The sequence below is a fragment of the Camelus ferus genome, chromosome 1 (assembly GCF_009834535.1).
Source record: "Camelus ferus isolate YT-003-E chromosome 1, BCGSAC_Cfer_1.0, whole genome shotgun sequence".
NCBI lineage: Eukaryota > Metazoa > Chordata > Mammalia > Artiodactyla > Camelidae > Camelus > Camelus ferus.
Window position 1 is genome coordinate 71,260,684 of NC_045696.1, and position 17,562 is coordinate 71,278,245.

A 17,562-nucleotide genomic window follows, 5' to 3' on the forward strand; every position below is an offset into this window, starting at 1 on the left:
CAGAGTCATGAGCAAGTAGTGGTAAAACGTTAAGGGCCACACAGATAGGATCTGGGGCTGGCTGGTTGCCAGGAGATAGAGGCTACCGATGACCTTCAGTGTTTTCTGGTGCATAAACGGTCACGCACCACCGTGGCCGATCTGCCTACAAACACTGGGCTGCCCGCCCACACAGGGCTGCTGTCAACCCTCCCTGCCACCCCTGGACACGGCCTCAGAGAAGATTCCAGACAGGCTCGCAGAAGCTCTGGGAAGGATGGTGCAGAGCCTGGAGCGCGCTGGAAAGGGGGAGCGGCCTGCACCTCCTCCAGGGCTTCTACGGGGCTTCTGGGAAATATAGTCCTTTGCCGGGAATCGCGCCTCAGGCTCCTGGAAGGGGGACTACAATTCCCTTCAGTCTTGGGGAGTCTTTGTGCAGCACGCCTGCGCAGTCTGGCGACCAATGCCGCTATAAAGGCTTGTTTTGCTCCGGGGCTAATGCTCGCGAGCGTGGTCGAGTGGCCGACACGGCCCTCCTGGAGCTGGGGCACAGGTAGGTAGCGGCGACCGCCGCACCCCTTTCCTTCTCCCTCGGGTTGTCACAGGGCCCACCGCCGTGTGTCTCTTCCAGGGGTGGCGGGCTGCGATCGGGGATGCGAGCAGTTTGGGGGAAGCCAGAGACCTGAGAAACGGGGCCTGGCCTCCCTCTGGTCTCCCGCCGTCCCTTGCTCGAGACGCGACCCCCAAGAGCTAGTGGTGAGGTCCTGGCGTAGCAAGGCAGGTAGGGTGGGAATGAGTGGTCCGGGGTTCCTGCTACACCCGGCTGACACCACCAGGGGGTGCTGCGGCCGCGGCCCGTGGACGTGGGTCTCTATCACCTCTCCAGGCCCCAACTGGCCATGGAAACGCCCTAGAGCCAGAGCATCCTAGTTGAAAATGGCCTGAGAGAAGTCCTTATCCTCAAGGTTGTGGGAAGCCAGCCTGTGGCACAAGCCACATACCGGAGACTCTGAGCTGCCAGCGACCGCAGAAGTCATCCTCTCGTTTTTTGGCGAAGGGGTAGATGGAGGTTCGTTACAGAAGCACGCACAGCAAACCGTGGGCAGAGCCTGGATTAGAATCCAGCTCTCTTGACCGTCGTCAGTGCCCTTTCCACTTTACCACGCAGAGCTGCATGGTGCTTTGTATTTATCACACAGGAGTGATTTGGTTTCTGCACAGACGTGGGGAGGCAGGAGGCACGTGGGCACAGGAACGACCGGCAAAGTTTCAGAGGGTTTTGAAGGAGAAGATGGTTAAGTTATTCTGGGGTCTCCAGCGTTAGTGAATGAAAGGTGCGGGAGGCTGGAGCACAACAGGTGGATTTTAGGAGGGTGGTTAAGTACCTGTCCTTGTGGTTCCAGATCTTTGCGTAGCTTCAGGGCTTGGAAGCAGATTCCTGAGGTGTCGGAAACAGGAATGTCATAGTGAAGGCAATTGGGAAGCACCAATCTGGCTACTTACAGGCTTTGTAATCCTGTGCAAACCCCCTTCCCCCATACAGTTTCATTTGCATTATTGTGCAGGAGAATGTCTACACTTTTATCACTGAGAGTCTTGGTTAAAAACAAACAAACAAACAAAAAGGCAGCTGACCAAGTGGCCTCCATGCTATTGATTTTGAGTTCTGAGCACCTTAAAGAGGTTCTCCCACTTGGATTACTCTGCTAGTGCCATCATACAGCTCCAGCTCAACCATAAAAAAAAATCCCTTCCCTTTTCCCTCTCTTAATAGCTGGAGCAAGTTAGCATTTTAAAAAAGACTTTTAAACAACTCTAAGGGAGAACAAGAGAAAAGAGGAAACTAAAATAGTTTCCAGAAAAGTCTAGCCTGGTGGTCCTTCCGATCTGGGCCTTGTTTGTTTCCCAAACCTATTGGGCTTCCTAGCTCTTGGCTAGCCTCCGTGTGGGGGTGCCCTGTCTTATATCCCTGGTACACAGAAGATGGAATCCTCCTTATGTTCCAGGCCAAGAGATAGTAGCTTTGTCCCTGCACAAGGCCTGCCTTCTTTCATAGCTGTGCCTCTTTTCCCAGCAAATTAAAGAAGCAAGAGTGTTAGAGGGAACGGGAGGCTGCTCCCCACACCCTTCATACATAGAATAACTTCAGTAAAGTGTTGGCTTACATGAGTTCTTAGACAATTGAGATGATCCTTATGTACTTCCCGACATGGCATGTGGTACTGTAAGTGAGTGAGTTACTTTAGCCTCCTCCCTTTCAAACTCCCTCCCCTCCTCTTGCCTTTTTTCAAAGGAGGACAAATCTTTTCTGCTTTCACATAATCAGCTAGGCTGGGGAACCTTTGGAGGGGAGGGTTGGCCTTTGCAATCCCTGTAACAAGGAGGATTACTCTGATCTGCAGCTGCATCCTGACATTGAGGACACTGACAGATGCCAGGTCTGTTTATAGTGTAGGCTTAATGAGGTCTCCATGACGTGATTACTGTGCTCTTGGTTGTAAGCCGGGGTTCTCTATGGTGCAGTTTGTCATTGGACAAGGTGACTTTAAAGATAAGTAACTTAGCATTATTATCTCAGGGTACTTGAGCCAGACCTCTGAAAGGCAAGAAGTCAAGCTTTCTTTGTGCTGGAAACCCATCTCTGTGGAGGAGTTTGAGTCCTTTTTATTTAGAGGATTTGTAAGTGTTCTCCTTTTTTCCCTGGTACCTTAAAAAATGAATTGTAGCCATTGAATTTAGTCTACAAAGTTGTACTTTTAAGTCTCAGTGATAGCTAGGAATTTATGGAATTCAAAAAGCAACACAGCTACATTTTAATTTCTAGTGAGACCAGTATGAAAGGTGTTTTCTCAGCTTGTATCTGGGAAGCTTTGAACCATCTTAGAGTAGGGGAAATGTTTTGGAGAGGTATGTATGTGTTTTATTTTCTCAAAAGTAACCAGAGTTGATACCGGATATTGATTAAAGTTAATCAGGCTAGCTGAGGTTTAGAGCAGAGTTTCAGGTAGCTACTAGGTAAGACTAAGCAGAGCAGAGTGGGGAATTTGTTTTTGTTATTGTTTCTTAATAACAGCTTCATTGAGATATTTGTATACCATGAAATTCACTCCTTTAAAAGTCTACAACTTGGTGTTTGGTTAGTATATTAACAGAATTATGCAATCATCACCACTAACTCTAGAACACTTTCAGTACCCTGAGGAGAATTTGTTTTTAAAGTTAAGGTATAGTATTGTTTTGTATTTTAGCTATGCAGGTTCACAGAGCTTTAAAAACAACAGTTAACCATTATCTAATTATAAAAATACAAAGATGGGATATATCATTGTTAGAATAAGTGTTTTATAAGTTTTCATTTAGTAAAATTTATCCATTTTACAATTGTGGAATTTGTAATGCTTGGAACAAACTTAAATTGTTTCCAGAAAGCCTTTTTTTTTTCAGGCCTATCTAAATGCTCTGTACATTGTGTTTGAACGTAGTTGAAGGTGAAGAGGGTAGGTGTCTCTTTACTATGTTTATTTTTTGCTTGTTTGTTTTTCCCTTAGAAGTGGGAGGAGAGAATTCTTGAGTCTCTCACACGGAATTTTTTCTATTGAAAAAAGAAAATGGTACATGAACATTTTTTGAAAATTTACGTTTATAGTTATAATAACAGAAAACTGTAATGCTTTTGTTCTTTTTTCCTACTTCAAAGCACTTTTTGCTTATGATTAAGCACAATTTAGGAAATATCTGTCCTTGATGAATTTTTAATTTCAGAAGTTCTCAAGTGGAACCAAGAGCCTGTGAGCCCTGGCACCATCACTCAGAGAAGATGAAGGACATTGACATAGGGAAAGAGTATATCATCCCCAGCCCTGGTTATAGAAACGTGCGGGAGAGAACCAGCAATTCGGGGCAGCCCAGAGACCGTGAGGACTCCAAGTACAAGAGGACTCAGCTGGTCAGTACTGCCTTTCCTGAGTCCCTCTTACCTGCTTGTTGTGCTCCACCCCACCTTCTCTTTCCCCATGATGCATAATTTAAAAGAAGTTTCTTTTTCTTTATCAGCTTTAGGTCACTGTTAAGAATTTATGGTTATTTATGAAAGAGGAGAGGTTGGCCCTCAGCCTCTCCTCTGTTTTTTCCCTTTGCGTTCTCCCCTCAAAAGGCTTTGCTGGAGAGAAGACAACTTATGAGTGTGGGGTGGGCTGAGGTGGGGGAAGGGCTGGGCAGGGAGCAGAGGAAAAATAAACCATTAAACTTCATTCATGTATTTAAAATCATTTTTTTCCTCGGCCTCTATGTTTAAAGTGTGATTCCTTTGGGGAGACTATTCAGTTTTGTTTTGTTTTGTTTTTTCCTCTTAACGGAGGTACTGGGGATTGAACTCTGGACCTCGTGCATGCATGTGCTCTGCCACTGAGCTATACTCACCTCCCCAGAGGCTATTCAGATTTCAGAGCATACTTGGAACAATTCTAGATTGTTGGAGGATATCAGTAAAATTATCAAGTAAATCCATGAATGTAAAGGAGTCTTTAGATAACAGTCTAGGTTCCTCCAAGGGAAATAATGAGTATACATTTTAAACTGGAAGAAATTTTTTTCTTCGAGGGGAAAAGACTGTATTTTTTCTTGAATTGCAGAAGTAACTAATAAGGAAGAATGGGGGTTGCTGGGTAGTAAGCTGAGGTTTGTGCTCTTGTAATTACTCTGTGAAAATTGGAGAAAGATTCGGCCCTGCATCTGACACTTGAGTTTCATTAGCCTGACATTACCTGTTCCTCTTTGCTGTGTGAAAGCTGTTGCCTTATTAACTGACATTGGCTCACCATCAGGTGTTTTCTGTCCCCACTGTATGTTATACAGTGCTTTCCCATTCAAGCCTCACTTTGGAGAAACATAGATTTAATGGAATCAGTGTCAAATCCTTAAGGTGCCAGTTCTGTAACTTTGTGTTCTTTCATCTCAACCTTATGTTAATTAAACATGTATTGAATATCTTTTGAGTGCTAGACACTGTTAGTATAGTATTTAAACTGGAAAAAGTCACAAAGGTAACATTGGAGCAGGGCTCTGAAGGGTGATTAAGTGGGGATGCTTTCAAGCTACTTAAGTCATCTGTGCCTTAGTGGTTTTGGAATAAAATGATATTGACCTTAGAACCTAACTCATGGGATCCTTGAGGATTAAAATGAGCTAACACATATAAAATGCTTAGAATGGTGCATGCCACATAGCCTGTGCTCAAAAAATGTTACCTTTTATAACTAGTTGTCTGGAGCATAGGATGTGCATGAGGAAGTTCTGCATGCCACACTAAGGAATCTTGTAGTGTGGGCTTTGGGGAACTATAGGAGGTTACTGAGGAGGGTTTTTTTTTCTTTTAGCTTTTTATTTTGAGATAACTATAGATCCACATGCAGTTGTAAAAAAATAATACAGAGAGATCGTATGTACCTTATCCAGCTTCCCCCAGTGATAACTTCTTGCATACTATAGTACAGTATCACAACAGGTTATTGATTGACATGGATACGATCTACCCACTTTATTAAGATTTCACCGGTTTTATGCGCACTCATTTGTGTATGTGTTCTATGCAGTTTTTTCACATGTGTAGATTTGTATGACCACTACCATGCTCAAGATACAAATCAGCTCCACCAAAAGGATCTGTTATGCTACCCTTTCAGAGCCACAGCCACCTCCCTTGGCCTCTCCCCCAATCTTTGGCAACCACTCCTCTGTTCTCTATCACTGTAATTGTTACTTTAAGAATGCTATACAAATGGAATCATATAGTATGTAACCTTTTTTTTTTTCATTTTTCAGTTTTATTAGGTAGAATTGTTACAATTTGCACATATACAATATCATATAGTATATAACCTCTTGAGATTGACTTTTTCACTCAGCATAATTCCCTTGAGATCCATTTAATTTGTGTATATCAATAGTCCTATCAATAGTTCTTTCCTTTTAATTGTGGGTAATAATCCATGTTATAGATAGACCGTACTTTGTTTAACCACTCATCTGTTGAAGGACATTTGGATTGTTTCTAGTTTGTAGCTATTACAAACAAAGCTGCTTTGAACATTTATGTATAGGATTTTGTGTGAATAAGCTTTCCAATTTTCTGGGTAAATTCCCAGGAATGTAATTGCTGGGTCTTACGTTAAGTGTGTGTTTAGTTTTATCAGAAACTTCAATGCTCTTTTCCAGAGTGGCTGTACAATTTTACATTTCCACCAGCAATGTTCAAATGATCCAGTTTCTCTGCATTCTTGGCAGTACTTGGTATTATCACTGATTTTATTGTAGCCATTCTGATAGGTATGTCTGATAGCTCATTGTAGTTTTAATTTGCATTACCTAATGGGTAATGCTCTTGTGCTGAGATTTTTAAGACTTGATTTTTATCTTAGGGAGATTAGTTTTGAGGCAGTGTAGAAAAAACCTGTATGAGAGAGAGAGAGAGAAGAGAGAACCAGGGATCAGTCCAGAGGCTCTTGTGTCTGTCCACATGAGAGAGCCCAGGGGTCTGGGTCCAAGTGCAATAGTGAGGATGGAGGAGAGATTTAGGGGCATCTCTGAAAGGGGAGGGAAGCATTAGGGTACCTTGGATTGGTGGTAAGAATTTAAAACTATTGGTGGACATTCAGGAAGAGAAGGAGAAAGAGGTGAGAATGAGTTTGCTTCTGAATGTGTTGAATTTGAAGTGCATCCAGGTAAGATGATCAGTAGACAGAGCCTAGGCAGGAAGTCGGGTAGGGGAAAGGTTTTGGAGTCTTTAGTGTGTCTGTGTAGATGAAGCCTTAGGAGTGAGCAAGCTGCCCATGGATGGCTTGTAGAGCAGGAAGAGGTAGAACCTGGAAAGGTAGTGTGTGGCCCTGTGAAATTTCTGGGGACAGGGGTCCTGTCTGGTTGGTTAGAGTAGAACTGACATTAGGATGTGCAGTGGCAGCAGCAAGTTTTTCCTTTGTAGGTAGAGAACTGGAGAGTCACTGTTGTGCCCTTTGTCCCCTAAGTTATTAAGTCAGGCAGCAGACAGCAAGTTTCCTTCATGTGACTCAGCCCTGTCTTGAAGAAACAGGAAGGCTGATACCAACCACTTTTATAAAATGTCAAGAGTCCACATGAATTTCATTTTCATTATCCTTTCATTTCCTAAACTTTTAAATTTGAATACTGTTTTTCTTTTTTTTTTTTTTACCATATCCTGTACCCTCTGAACTTTTTTCTTAAACTATTTCTTTTAACCTACTGTTCTTTTTCCTTTTGCTCAGCCTTGACCTAAGCAATAGAATCGTAGGTTTATGCAACCTATTTTTTACATGTGTTAAAATGAATGCGTAACTATCAAGTGTTTTTAAATTTTACATACCACCCAGAACCTTCTTGCATATTACCTGTCTGAAACTGAAATTTCTTAAATATATTTATCTTGAACTTGGCTCATATGTTAACAGTTTGCTAATAGAGGGAATCAGCAAGATGACAAATTTCTGGTTCACTGATGGTATAAAAACAGATAATTTAAGTATTTGGGATGTAGAATGGCTATATAAGTTTTTAAGAATGTAAGCAGATAATTGGGTAGAGATTATTATTTCGTGTCTCATGAGTCATAACCATCGTTTCTATATTAGTTGTTAGAGATGAAATCTGGGGCAGAACCTCCCAGATGCCAAATATACTTAATATTCATCAGAAATAAAAACTAGGGGAAAAAAAAGAAAGAAAAAACAGTACCTCCAAAAGTAAAAAAAGATAAGAATATATCTGTGACTCTTAATTGGAAAACAAGGTTTTATTCACCATCATTAGCCTTTGATAGGTCCAGTCAACATGTTTGCATGAAACTGTCAAACAGAAATCAGAAGCAAAGCACCAAGGAATAAATTCTGATTTTAAACAAGTCGGTGATTTTTTTTTCTCTTAAGCTGTAAGCAAAGTTGCAGAGTACACAGTTTGCCCATTTCTTCATATTGTGACCAAATCTTTCTTTTGGAATACTCTTTGGGAAAATTGGTCTAATCAGTCACGCCTTCAGATATTTGTATCACATCTACTTAGAGATAATTAAGGTAAAAATGATGCATTTTCACACCTACCCTTTGTTTGAAACTATTAAGGTAAAAACTATGGCCACCCACAGTCTGATGATTCGCAGGCATCCTTTAATCCTGAAGTGCTAATAGGGGTGCCTTCTATGGCTGTTAGTTCTTTGAGCATAAGCACTAATCTTGGTTGGTGTTCAGCTGGTGTTATTTCAGCTCACATGAAGATTTACGTCCAGACCACTCCTTAACACTGTTCCTGTGTCTGCAGCTTAACTCCCCAGGCACAGTTCCTTTTCTTATCATTGCGTTCAGATAGACACATGTCGCTCACATAACTCCATGAGCTTTGGTTGGTTTGCTTTAAAATGTGATGTTTATTCATTTTTCAGTGCAGCAAACATTTGAGCACTCTCCAGGATGCATACACAGCCCTGAACGAAGTGGTCTGGTGCGGGTGAAGATAAATGGATGCTGGGCCAGCCCGCCCTCTGCTAGAAGCAACTCATGGGCATACACATAGATTACTATAATTTACATGCCACAGTAATTAATAAGAAGGGCAGAGTGCTTCTGTCTTTGAGATCAGGGAAGGCTTTAGGAGGAGGTAGCGCTTGGTTGGAGACTTGAGGAGTAGGTAGAATTTGGAGAAATGAAGAACATGCCTGGCAGAAGAAAGAGCTGTGGGTAGGACCAACTAGGTGCTGCTGGCTTTGAGCGTGAAGTGTGAAGTCACAGATGTAGAGGGATAGGTCCGCAAGTTCCACTTGATGTGTGTCCTTGAATAATAGGCCAACAAGTTTGGATCTTAGTTGCTTTAAATTAAAATTTAAGCAAAAGCAAGACAAAGCTATTTGATGCTTTTATAAGCTTTTTTATTGTGATGGTTGTTTCTTTTCTTACTGTGCTCAGGCCAAAGCCCAAAACAAGGTGACTTGTTTTTCCCTAGCATGTCTAATCTAGGAAAGGAGGAAACATGGAAAATAAGCAGAAGTCAACTAAAGTTCATGTGCCGTGATTACCACTTGCCCTTTCCCCCTCTTCTTTTAGAAGTGTACCACTGGTGCAGTTTGCTTTCTACCAAGTTAGAATGTTCTCCCTCTAGACAAAGTAACAAAGCAAGTATTCACGAAGTCCAGTGACCTTCACTTAGAGTCTCCTTTAGATCTGTGTTAGGCTGACACTTTTAACCTTGGTTGGTATGCTTATAATTAGTGAGTTGAGATACTTGGGTGAGCTGAAGTCGTATCCTAAAGATCAAGGATGTGGGTGTAATCTTTTAACAAGAAATATAATTCTAAGATATATTATTATGGAAGAATTCCAGTCTTATTATAGAAAATGTGCGAATTGTAGAAGATTATAGAAAAACCTTAACCCCTCTACCCAGAGACAACTATTGTTATAAAATAGTTTTGTCTAGTACATTATACTTTTAGAGAATTTGACTCTGAAAGCTTTCCTTTATGGGCTAAGGGTATGTGAATTTGTCTATGCCCTTGTGATTTCTGAGTCAAAAACATTACCTATGAGTCTCCTTGCTGTTAGGAAGCAGAGCAGGGTGAAGGAGATTAGTGTATTTGCAGGCTCTGCATTATTTTTCTCTTGATTGGTACTCAGTGACTCAGCAGATTTTCTGGACAGTGATAGGATGAGTAAGAACACATGCCTTTTTTTTTTTCCTTTTCCCTGAAGGCATCCATAAAGCTGTATAAAGCTCAGTACGGTATGGTACGGTATCTGGCCTGGTGTCAGATGTTGGTCTCCAATAGCAGCCCAGAGCTCTCTGCTGGAGGTGACAACAGTGCTGCCATTGGTGCGCAGCCCAGGTGGCTCTCCTGTGTGGGGACTGAATCTCCAGCACCACAGGTCTCCTGAGGCTGGCCTGCTGCCTTGATCAGGAGCCCTTTTACGCTGTCTGCAGCAGGGCTGCTGCTTCTTTCCTGGGAAATGCTGCTTAAGGGAAATAAACACAGCTTGTTGGCACAAGTTAAAGGAGCTTTCTGTCAAAAGGGAAGAAAAGTGTTGGAACCAGCTTCCTTTTTTAAAAAGCAGTTTTAAATACCCAAGGCTTTGTTTTGTTAAGATCTATAACTTGGAAGTTACAGATGGTTAATGAAAACTTTTTAAGTGAAATCTTGGTTGTGCCTTGAGGTAGCCTTCTGCTAATGCTTTCTTGAATGTCTCACTATTCTGTCCCTCCCTCTTTCTTAATCAAAAATAAAAAGGTCAATGGCAGGGACAGGAAATAGGGCCTCCGGAAGTCTTTGTGGTGGTTGAACCTATCAATATCAAAATTAGGGACTAATGTGATGTTAATTTGGTGCACAGTTCACTAATTAGTAGAATTAAACTCATTAAGTCTATTCCTTCTCTCCTTATCCTCATTTTAGGGTGTTAACCTGTTTAGATAATTAGATGTTCTATATGTTTTAATTATTTAAGATTATTTTCTGAATTAACTGTTCAAAGAATCAACTTAAATGTGTTATTAGGTATCAGATGAGAACTTCTGTTTGCTAAAGCAGGTATGGTGTTGAGCAGTCACTTTGTTTCCTCAAATGTTGTATTCTCACAGTGGAAAAGTAGCCAGGCTGCACAAATCTTCACCCTTGCGTTTGCTGCTCACCGTTGTTAGCAGTTCCAGCCTGCCCTGCAGTCCAGGGTTCTCAGGATGGACCCACTAATGTCTTACACTAAACATTTAACATGGGCATACAGATGGTACTGGGCACTGAAGGGAGTTTCACTTACAAATTATATTTTAGCTTTTTTTTTTAAGCTATAGCCTGAAAATCTTGAGGGGATTTTGTCAAATGCAAGAGACCAGCATTCTACTATCTACATCAGTGGTTCTCAGTCCAGGCTGCATATTAAAATCACTTGAAGAACGTTTGAAAAAAAAATACTGATGTTCCAGATGAATTCAACCAGTCTCTGGGGTAAGGCTCAGGCATCAGTGTTGTTTTAAAGCTCCCCTGGTGATCCTCCTGTGTCGCCAGCACCAAGATAGCACAGAATAAAGTCTCTTGTAGCCCCTCACCCCCTGGGGCTCTAAGTGTTTCCCATGTCTTTTTTTCCCCCTGTGATTTATTTTCAGTTTAATCCTTTGAAACCTTATCATTGTAATAACAAAGTTAATCTCACACCCCAATGTAATAGGAACTTTGAAAAAGTTCCTTGGAATTTAGCTTATGAATCAACTGGAAGCCTTCAAATTCCTCCTGATCCTGGGTTAATGCTAGATTATGAACTGCGGAAAGATACCTGTTTTACCGTGACGGTGGTGTTAAGTTATAGCACTTGGCTTTACGTATTTTTTTACTCTTGTGAATTATATGAATAGCTGACCCTCCGCATGAGAGTAATGCAGCCTAGTTACAGCTGAGTGAGCTGAGGTACAAGTTAACTCATAGCCTTTGAGCAATAGGACAGAGGTTAGCAGGTTCCCTGACTTTGAATAGTGAGCTTTTTCTACTATATTCTGCTTCCTTCCCGTGAAGGTTATGTTCTAGAATTTTGTTGCTCCCTTTGGAAGTTCTTAAGGGAACTGCTTGCGACGGTCAGGATCACGTTAATAACCCATTGGACTGAGGAAGTGTGGAGAATTGGGAGAGGGAAGATCCTTCGTTAGTGTTCTTTTAACTTGCTGGAGAATGGGAAAGCCTGGAGTCAGCTGTTCTTGGGAGGGCATCAGCTTTTTCTTTTCTTTTTTAATTTAAAAGAAAATTTAACTTTCTTTTTAATTTAATTTTTAACATTTTGAGTCTCTTGAAACCTGTATCTGACTGTACCCCTTAAAAGTTGGTCTTTCTAGGGGGAGGGTATTGCTCAGTGGCGGAGCCCATGCTTAGCATTCACGAGGTCCTGCGTTCAATCCCCAGTACCTCCATTAAAAAAAAAAAAGTTGGTCTTTCTAGATATTTGTCATAAAGGCAGCTGCCGGTCTGGGACATCTACAGAGGCCTGTCCATTCTAATTGTGCCCCAAGTACTGCTTTCTTTGTGGGGTGTGCCACACGGGAGGATTGCAGCCTTTAATCCCCTTGGAAGCTGAGAGGTGCCTCTGCACTGCGGGTAGTTTTTGAATCTCTGCATTCAGGAGCCTCTTGGTTGAGTCCGCAGCCCCAGGTTTAGGAATGCTGCCCTGCTGTTGTCCTGCTGTCCAGAAGGGATTGTTCAGCCTAGGGAATGATGTCTGGCCCCTGGTATCTTGTCCCAGGGGCCTCTAGGCAGGGGAAAGACCACGGTTGCCCTGTCAGCAGACATTATGCTCTGGCGGCCTGTTAAAAAGAGCTGGGACAACAGATAAACGGAAGCCATCCTGTGTGATAGTGGGCTAATTATCACAGCCCCTGGAGGGTCTTAGCCCGCACAGAGGAGGGAGGTCTCTTGTGCAAGCACCTCTGTTTGCTTATGGATGGAAAGTTCCGTGTTTCTCTCACCAGCTAGGCACGTAAAGGACTGTGTTTCCCTGACCTTTGTTTGAACCGTTGCAGAGTCTGAATTTCATTGTCCCCTTGTGGTTTCCCAGTGTCCCAACCCCCTACCCCCACTCCATCTCCATCCCCTTGGTAGGAGGGAAAAAATGCTCAGTGTCTCCTAGCCACAGAGTCCTCAGGAAGATACAAATGGCAGCAGTATTTCCTTGTTTAATGTTTTCCCAGTTCCCAGATCAAGCAGTACTTTTCCTTTTGGAATGAATCAGCTGCTGCGGATGCCTCTCTGAGGCCATGTCATCTGGCCACGGAGAGCCCTTCAGTCTGCAGGGCCCCTTAAGAGAAATAAAGAGAAATGCATGCCCTCACCCTGTCTCAGGAGAAGCTTTAAAAAGTTACTGCTAACTGCTATATATAAAATAGATAAACAAGTTTCTACTGTAGAGCACTGGGAACTATATTCAATATCTTGTAGTAACCTACAATGAAAAGGAATATATATATGTAAATGTATGACTGAAACATTATGCTGTACACCAGAAATTGATATAGCATTGTAAACTGACTATACTTCAATTTTTAAAAAATTGTGCAAAAAAGAGATTTAAATTATCATAACATAAAAAACAAATAGACCTCATAAAATACATCTCCCTAGATCAGCATGCATCAAGTACTAACCATGTTAGCTGTTTAGCTACCTAGGGCCACCTTAGTGCTACTGAGGTTTGGGGTCAGATAATTCTTTGTTGTCGGGGGGCTGCCCTGTGCATTATAGGATGTTCAGCAGCATCCTTGGCTTCTACCCACTGAAGGTGCAGTTGTGACAACCAAAAATGTCTTCAAATATTGCCATATGTCCCCTGGGCAAGCTAAATCACCCTCACTCGAAAACTGCTGGGATATGCTGTACAAAACAAAACACACCTGTAGGAACTGGGCATTTGAAACGTGGCCAGTCTGAATTGAGAGGTGCTGTGTATATAAAACACCCCCCCCCCAGATTTCTAAGACTTAGTACAAAAAAAGAATGTAAAATATCTCAGTAACTTTTTTTTATTACATGTTTAGAAGATAATATTTTGTATATATTGGGTTAAATAAGGTGTATTATTATAATTAATTTCACATGTTTCTTTTTACTTTTTTAACGTGGCTACTAGAAAACTTAAATTACATTTGTGGCTTGTATTCTGTCTCTATCGGACAGCCCTGCACTGGAGTGTTGATCAACTTGTCGTTTAGCTGTTAATCTTGTATTAGGCATTTAGTTCCCAGTAAACCGTTGGGTTTAAATTTTATTTTCGTTTGGAAAATTTTCCTTCCTACGGTAATATTATGGAGACAAAGCGTATGTGAGTTATTACCTGTGACCAGTTTGCTCCCCTGAGTACCTGCCAGTGACGTATTAAAAAATGCCCAAACGATGTGTGTTTGTCTTACGTTTCCCTCCTTCTCGGGTTGGATTTTATCTCTTTTTCTTATTAAGGTGTATGTGGTTGTATCTTAAAATTTAGTTTTTATTTCTTGATTGATGACATTGAATTTAGAGGCTGAGAGATAGAAGCTTTTGAACCAATTTAGTAGATTATTCAAGATTTTGACCTTTTATAAATACTAGAATATAACCTGCATGAAGGCAGTGATTTCAAAGTGCAGGTCTATTTTTTCAATCCTGTGTCCCCAGCACCCACAGCAGTGCCTGGCACATAGTAGGTCCCTCAATAAATGCTTGTTGAATAAATGGATAAAAAATGTTATTCAGTGAAAGCTGGCTGTTCAAAATATGTTATTATTTTGGTTACCTTGTCACTTCTTTAGCTTTATTCTCCTCCTTAATGCTAATTTCATTACACAGAAAGTTTTTCTTTTTATATTTAAGCCTGTCCATCTTGGCTTTGATAAGATTCTGGCTTTGGGACAAAATGGAGACTATTGTGCTTCCATGGGTGTGCTAAATTTCCTGTTTAATTCTCTTCTATTTATTTCATTACTTTTATGTAACTTTTGGGGTTAATCCCAGATGGATTAATGTATGGTGTGAAACTTGGGTCTCAATTAATTTATCTCCAGTCTGTTTTTCATTTGTCCCAACAGTATTCGCTCAATCATATTTCCCTATCCTGTTATATTATTTATGTGTTCATATAGTAAGCCCATATAGCTTGAATATATTAAGTCTTTTTTCTTGGTTCATTTCCATTTTTAATCCACTCAGTCTTAGAATGTTGACAACTCGCTTCACAGAATGTTAATGTGGTAGAATAAATTTGTTTCTACTTTAAACAGACATTTTTTTTTTTCCTGGCCTACAAGGCCAGGTAAGCTTTTTTGGGAAGCCTAGAAAGGAAGAGAAGTTAGGGATCCAACCGAGCAGTTATAGTATGAGACATTTATGCAGTTACTGGCAGGGTAGTATAAAGACGCTTTTATTTTATTTTTAAATATCAGTCTATAATGTATTCATCTTTTAGCATCTGCTCATCTTTGGCTAAAAAACAACCAGGAAGTGCCTTTTTACAATTAAGTAAAATATTTACATTCTAGTGTTCTAATTGTGACTTTGACTTTGGAAACTACCATTTGCTTATAATGAGGTTAGTTAGGAGAGTCAGAGTTAGAGAGCCATAGTTTATTTTAATCTGATACTCACCCTGGGGAAGAGAGGAGAGCTGTCTGTAAGGGCACATCTGAGGTCATCTTGTACAGTGATGATTTATTTGCTTGTTTTTCCTTTGAAAGGCACATAGCATAGTGATTAAGGGTCTCAACTCTGGAGCCTGGATTCAATCTCTCTGCTTTTCAAGGATCTCTTCAAATCTCTGCTGCTACTTGCCATCTAAGTGCCTCAGCTATAAAATGGGGGAAACTTCATAGGGTAGTTATGAGGATTACAAAAGTTAGTATCTGTAAAGCATTTAAAGCAATGCCTGGCACATAGTAAATGCTATGTCGGTTTATAGTAAGTTCATTTGCCCATATTTTCCGATCACCTTCAAGTAAGCATTTGCCTTTATAAGTACACGCTAGTCAGGAGATCTGGCCTGTAAACAAGGAAGATTGCCCTAGCTTCCCCTATTTCTTGCTAATGTTCCAGTGTATGTGGGATAGAGGCAGCCTTAGGTCAGCAAAATAGATCTGAAAGTACTAAAACTAACAGCAGTTCTCTTCACCCCCGCCTTTTTTTTTGGTTTGTGAGTGAGGTAATTAGGTTTATTTATTTATTTGTTTAATTGAGGTACTGGGGATTGAACCCAGAACCTCGTGCATGCTAGACAAGCACTCTATCACTGAGCTATACTTTGACCCCCTAATAGCAGTTCTCTTTTGCGATAATACTGGAGTACATAGTCTATAATAAAGTTAATTAAGCAAACTGGATAGATGTCTAATTCCTAGGAGCTACACACTTTAATCTTATAATCCCACTAATGGAATTTATCCTAAGTAGTCCAGAAAAAGAAAAATAAACTGTAATTGTTTATTGTACTATTAATAATAAGCAAAACAGCAGAGAAACTAAACGGAAGTGGATTGGTTAAGAAGATTCCTTAGTGGTAGGTATATCATGCAGCTTTAACTGATAATAATACAGATTGTAAGGCAACATGGAGGTTTTCTAAGTGACACTTGAATAATAGGTACCAAGCTTTGTACTGTGCTAGGGGCCAAGGATGCTTTTAGCAGAATCATCCCACTGCAGTGGTCCAGTGCAGGGAAGACATAGGAGAGAGGAAATAAATTCCCTGAGCTTGAAAGGGAAAGCTAAAGGAATGAGGAAATAGTTGAGATAGGCTGTAAGATTTATCAGATGGATAAATCGGTAATATAGTTAATACATATTAAATGTTTGTTATAGACCCAAGACTTTGCTAAGCACTTCTCATTATCCCATTATTTCCTCTCAATGCTTTGTGGTACATGCATGTGCCATTGTAAAAATGAGTAAACTGAATCTTGAAGTGGCTAGGAACACGCTGAAAGTTGGTGATAGACTTGGCCTGTTAGCTCATGCCTGTCTTCTAAAATCTATGTTCAAAATCACTATGGAAAATTTTTTTTATGGATTATTAATACTTTAAGACCATAGTTTTATTGGAGTAAGGGGATTTTTCCATTGATTTTCTTGGTAGTTTTATTTTATTATTTAAGAGTTCTTGCCAATAGCTAACTACCTGTTGCTTATTGTTTTGAGAGCCCTGTCTCTGAAGGAGGTAGGTGCAAACAGGGAGCAGGACTCTTTCCTTCAAAACAGAGGATCCCACATAGATCTTCTCATCTCCATCAGATATTTCATTGTCTTAACCTTGGCAAGATATGACAAGATTGACAGTTTGGGAAGTAGTTTAGGAAAGAATAGCAAAAATATTATGTGACTTGGAAAGTGGGTTGCTTAGAATGACAACTTTTGATTATCTTAGATCAACAATGTAGACCTCTCTATACCCTTACTGTGAGAATTCCTACTCCATGTTTTATCATTATATGATAGTTTAAGGATTAGTTCAAACACTTTTTCAACCACTTTCATGGAGGGTTATCTTTGTCAGGATAAAATTATACTGAGTGCCTTGTTCTAAAATCTAAAATGGTGCAAGAGCCCTCAGTCTGATATGTTACAGGCATTTGATAATGCTGGAATAGTACTCATGATATGCCTGAGGGAATGAAACCTTGCCTGCCCGCTCTCTTCTGAGTCTTTTTTAAAGAGCCTTTAAGTTTGGCATCTCCACTGCAGGAACTAACTTACTACCCAGTAGGTGGTAGAACATGACATGATTGTATATAAGTCAAAGGAACAAAACTCTTAAGAGTATTTTGTTTATTGTTGTTGTTAAGTCCATTCGCTTTCCTATTCATAGGTTTTGATGCAGGTTGTAACTAAGTGTTTTAGAGATGAAGAAAATGAAATTAGTGTATTATACACATAGAAATTGGCATATTTTTATTCCCAGTATCTGAAACAGTATTATTGCACATAGATACTCAGTAAGTTATTTATTGAATGAATGAATGAATGAATGAAATAAGATGTAAAGATTTTATTTTTCTCTTAATGCTACTGTGCCGTTCTTATGTAAGAATATGAATGGA

The 17,562-nt window shown here is 40.6% G+C and overlaps 1 protein-coding gene across 6 annotated transcripts in view; it reads left to right on the top strand.

Annotated features, from left to right (window-relative positions):
* The first annotated feature begins 381 nt into the window (after window positions 1-381).
* The window catches only part of ABCC5 (ATP binding cassette subfamily C member 5), a 75,491-nt gene continuing 58,310 nt past the window's right edge, over window positions 382-17,562 (top strand). For 4 of the 6 annotated variants that reach the window (XM_032483309.1, XM_032483341.1, XM_032483348.1 and 1 more), the window contains exons 1-2: window positions 382-532; window positions 3,742-3,925. In XM_032483309.1, coding sequence (XP_032339200.1) covers window positions 3,797-3,925 — 129 coding nt within the window. In that variant the 5' untranslated portion in view covers window positions 382-532; window positions 3,742-3,796. Of the gene's footprint in view, window positions 533-2,315; window positions 2,418-2,538; window positions 2,659-3,741; window positions 3,926-17,562 lie in introns of those variants that run through there. The other 2 variants (XM_032483323.1, XM_032483317.1) reach the window with 2 other exon arrangements.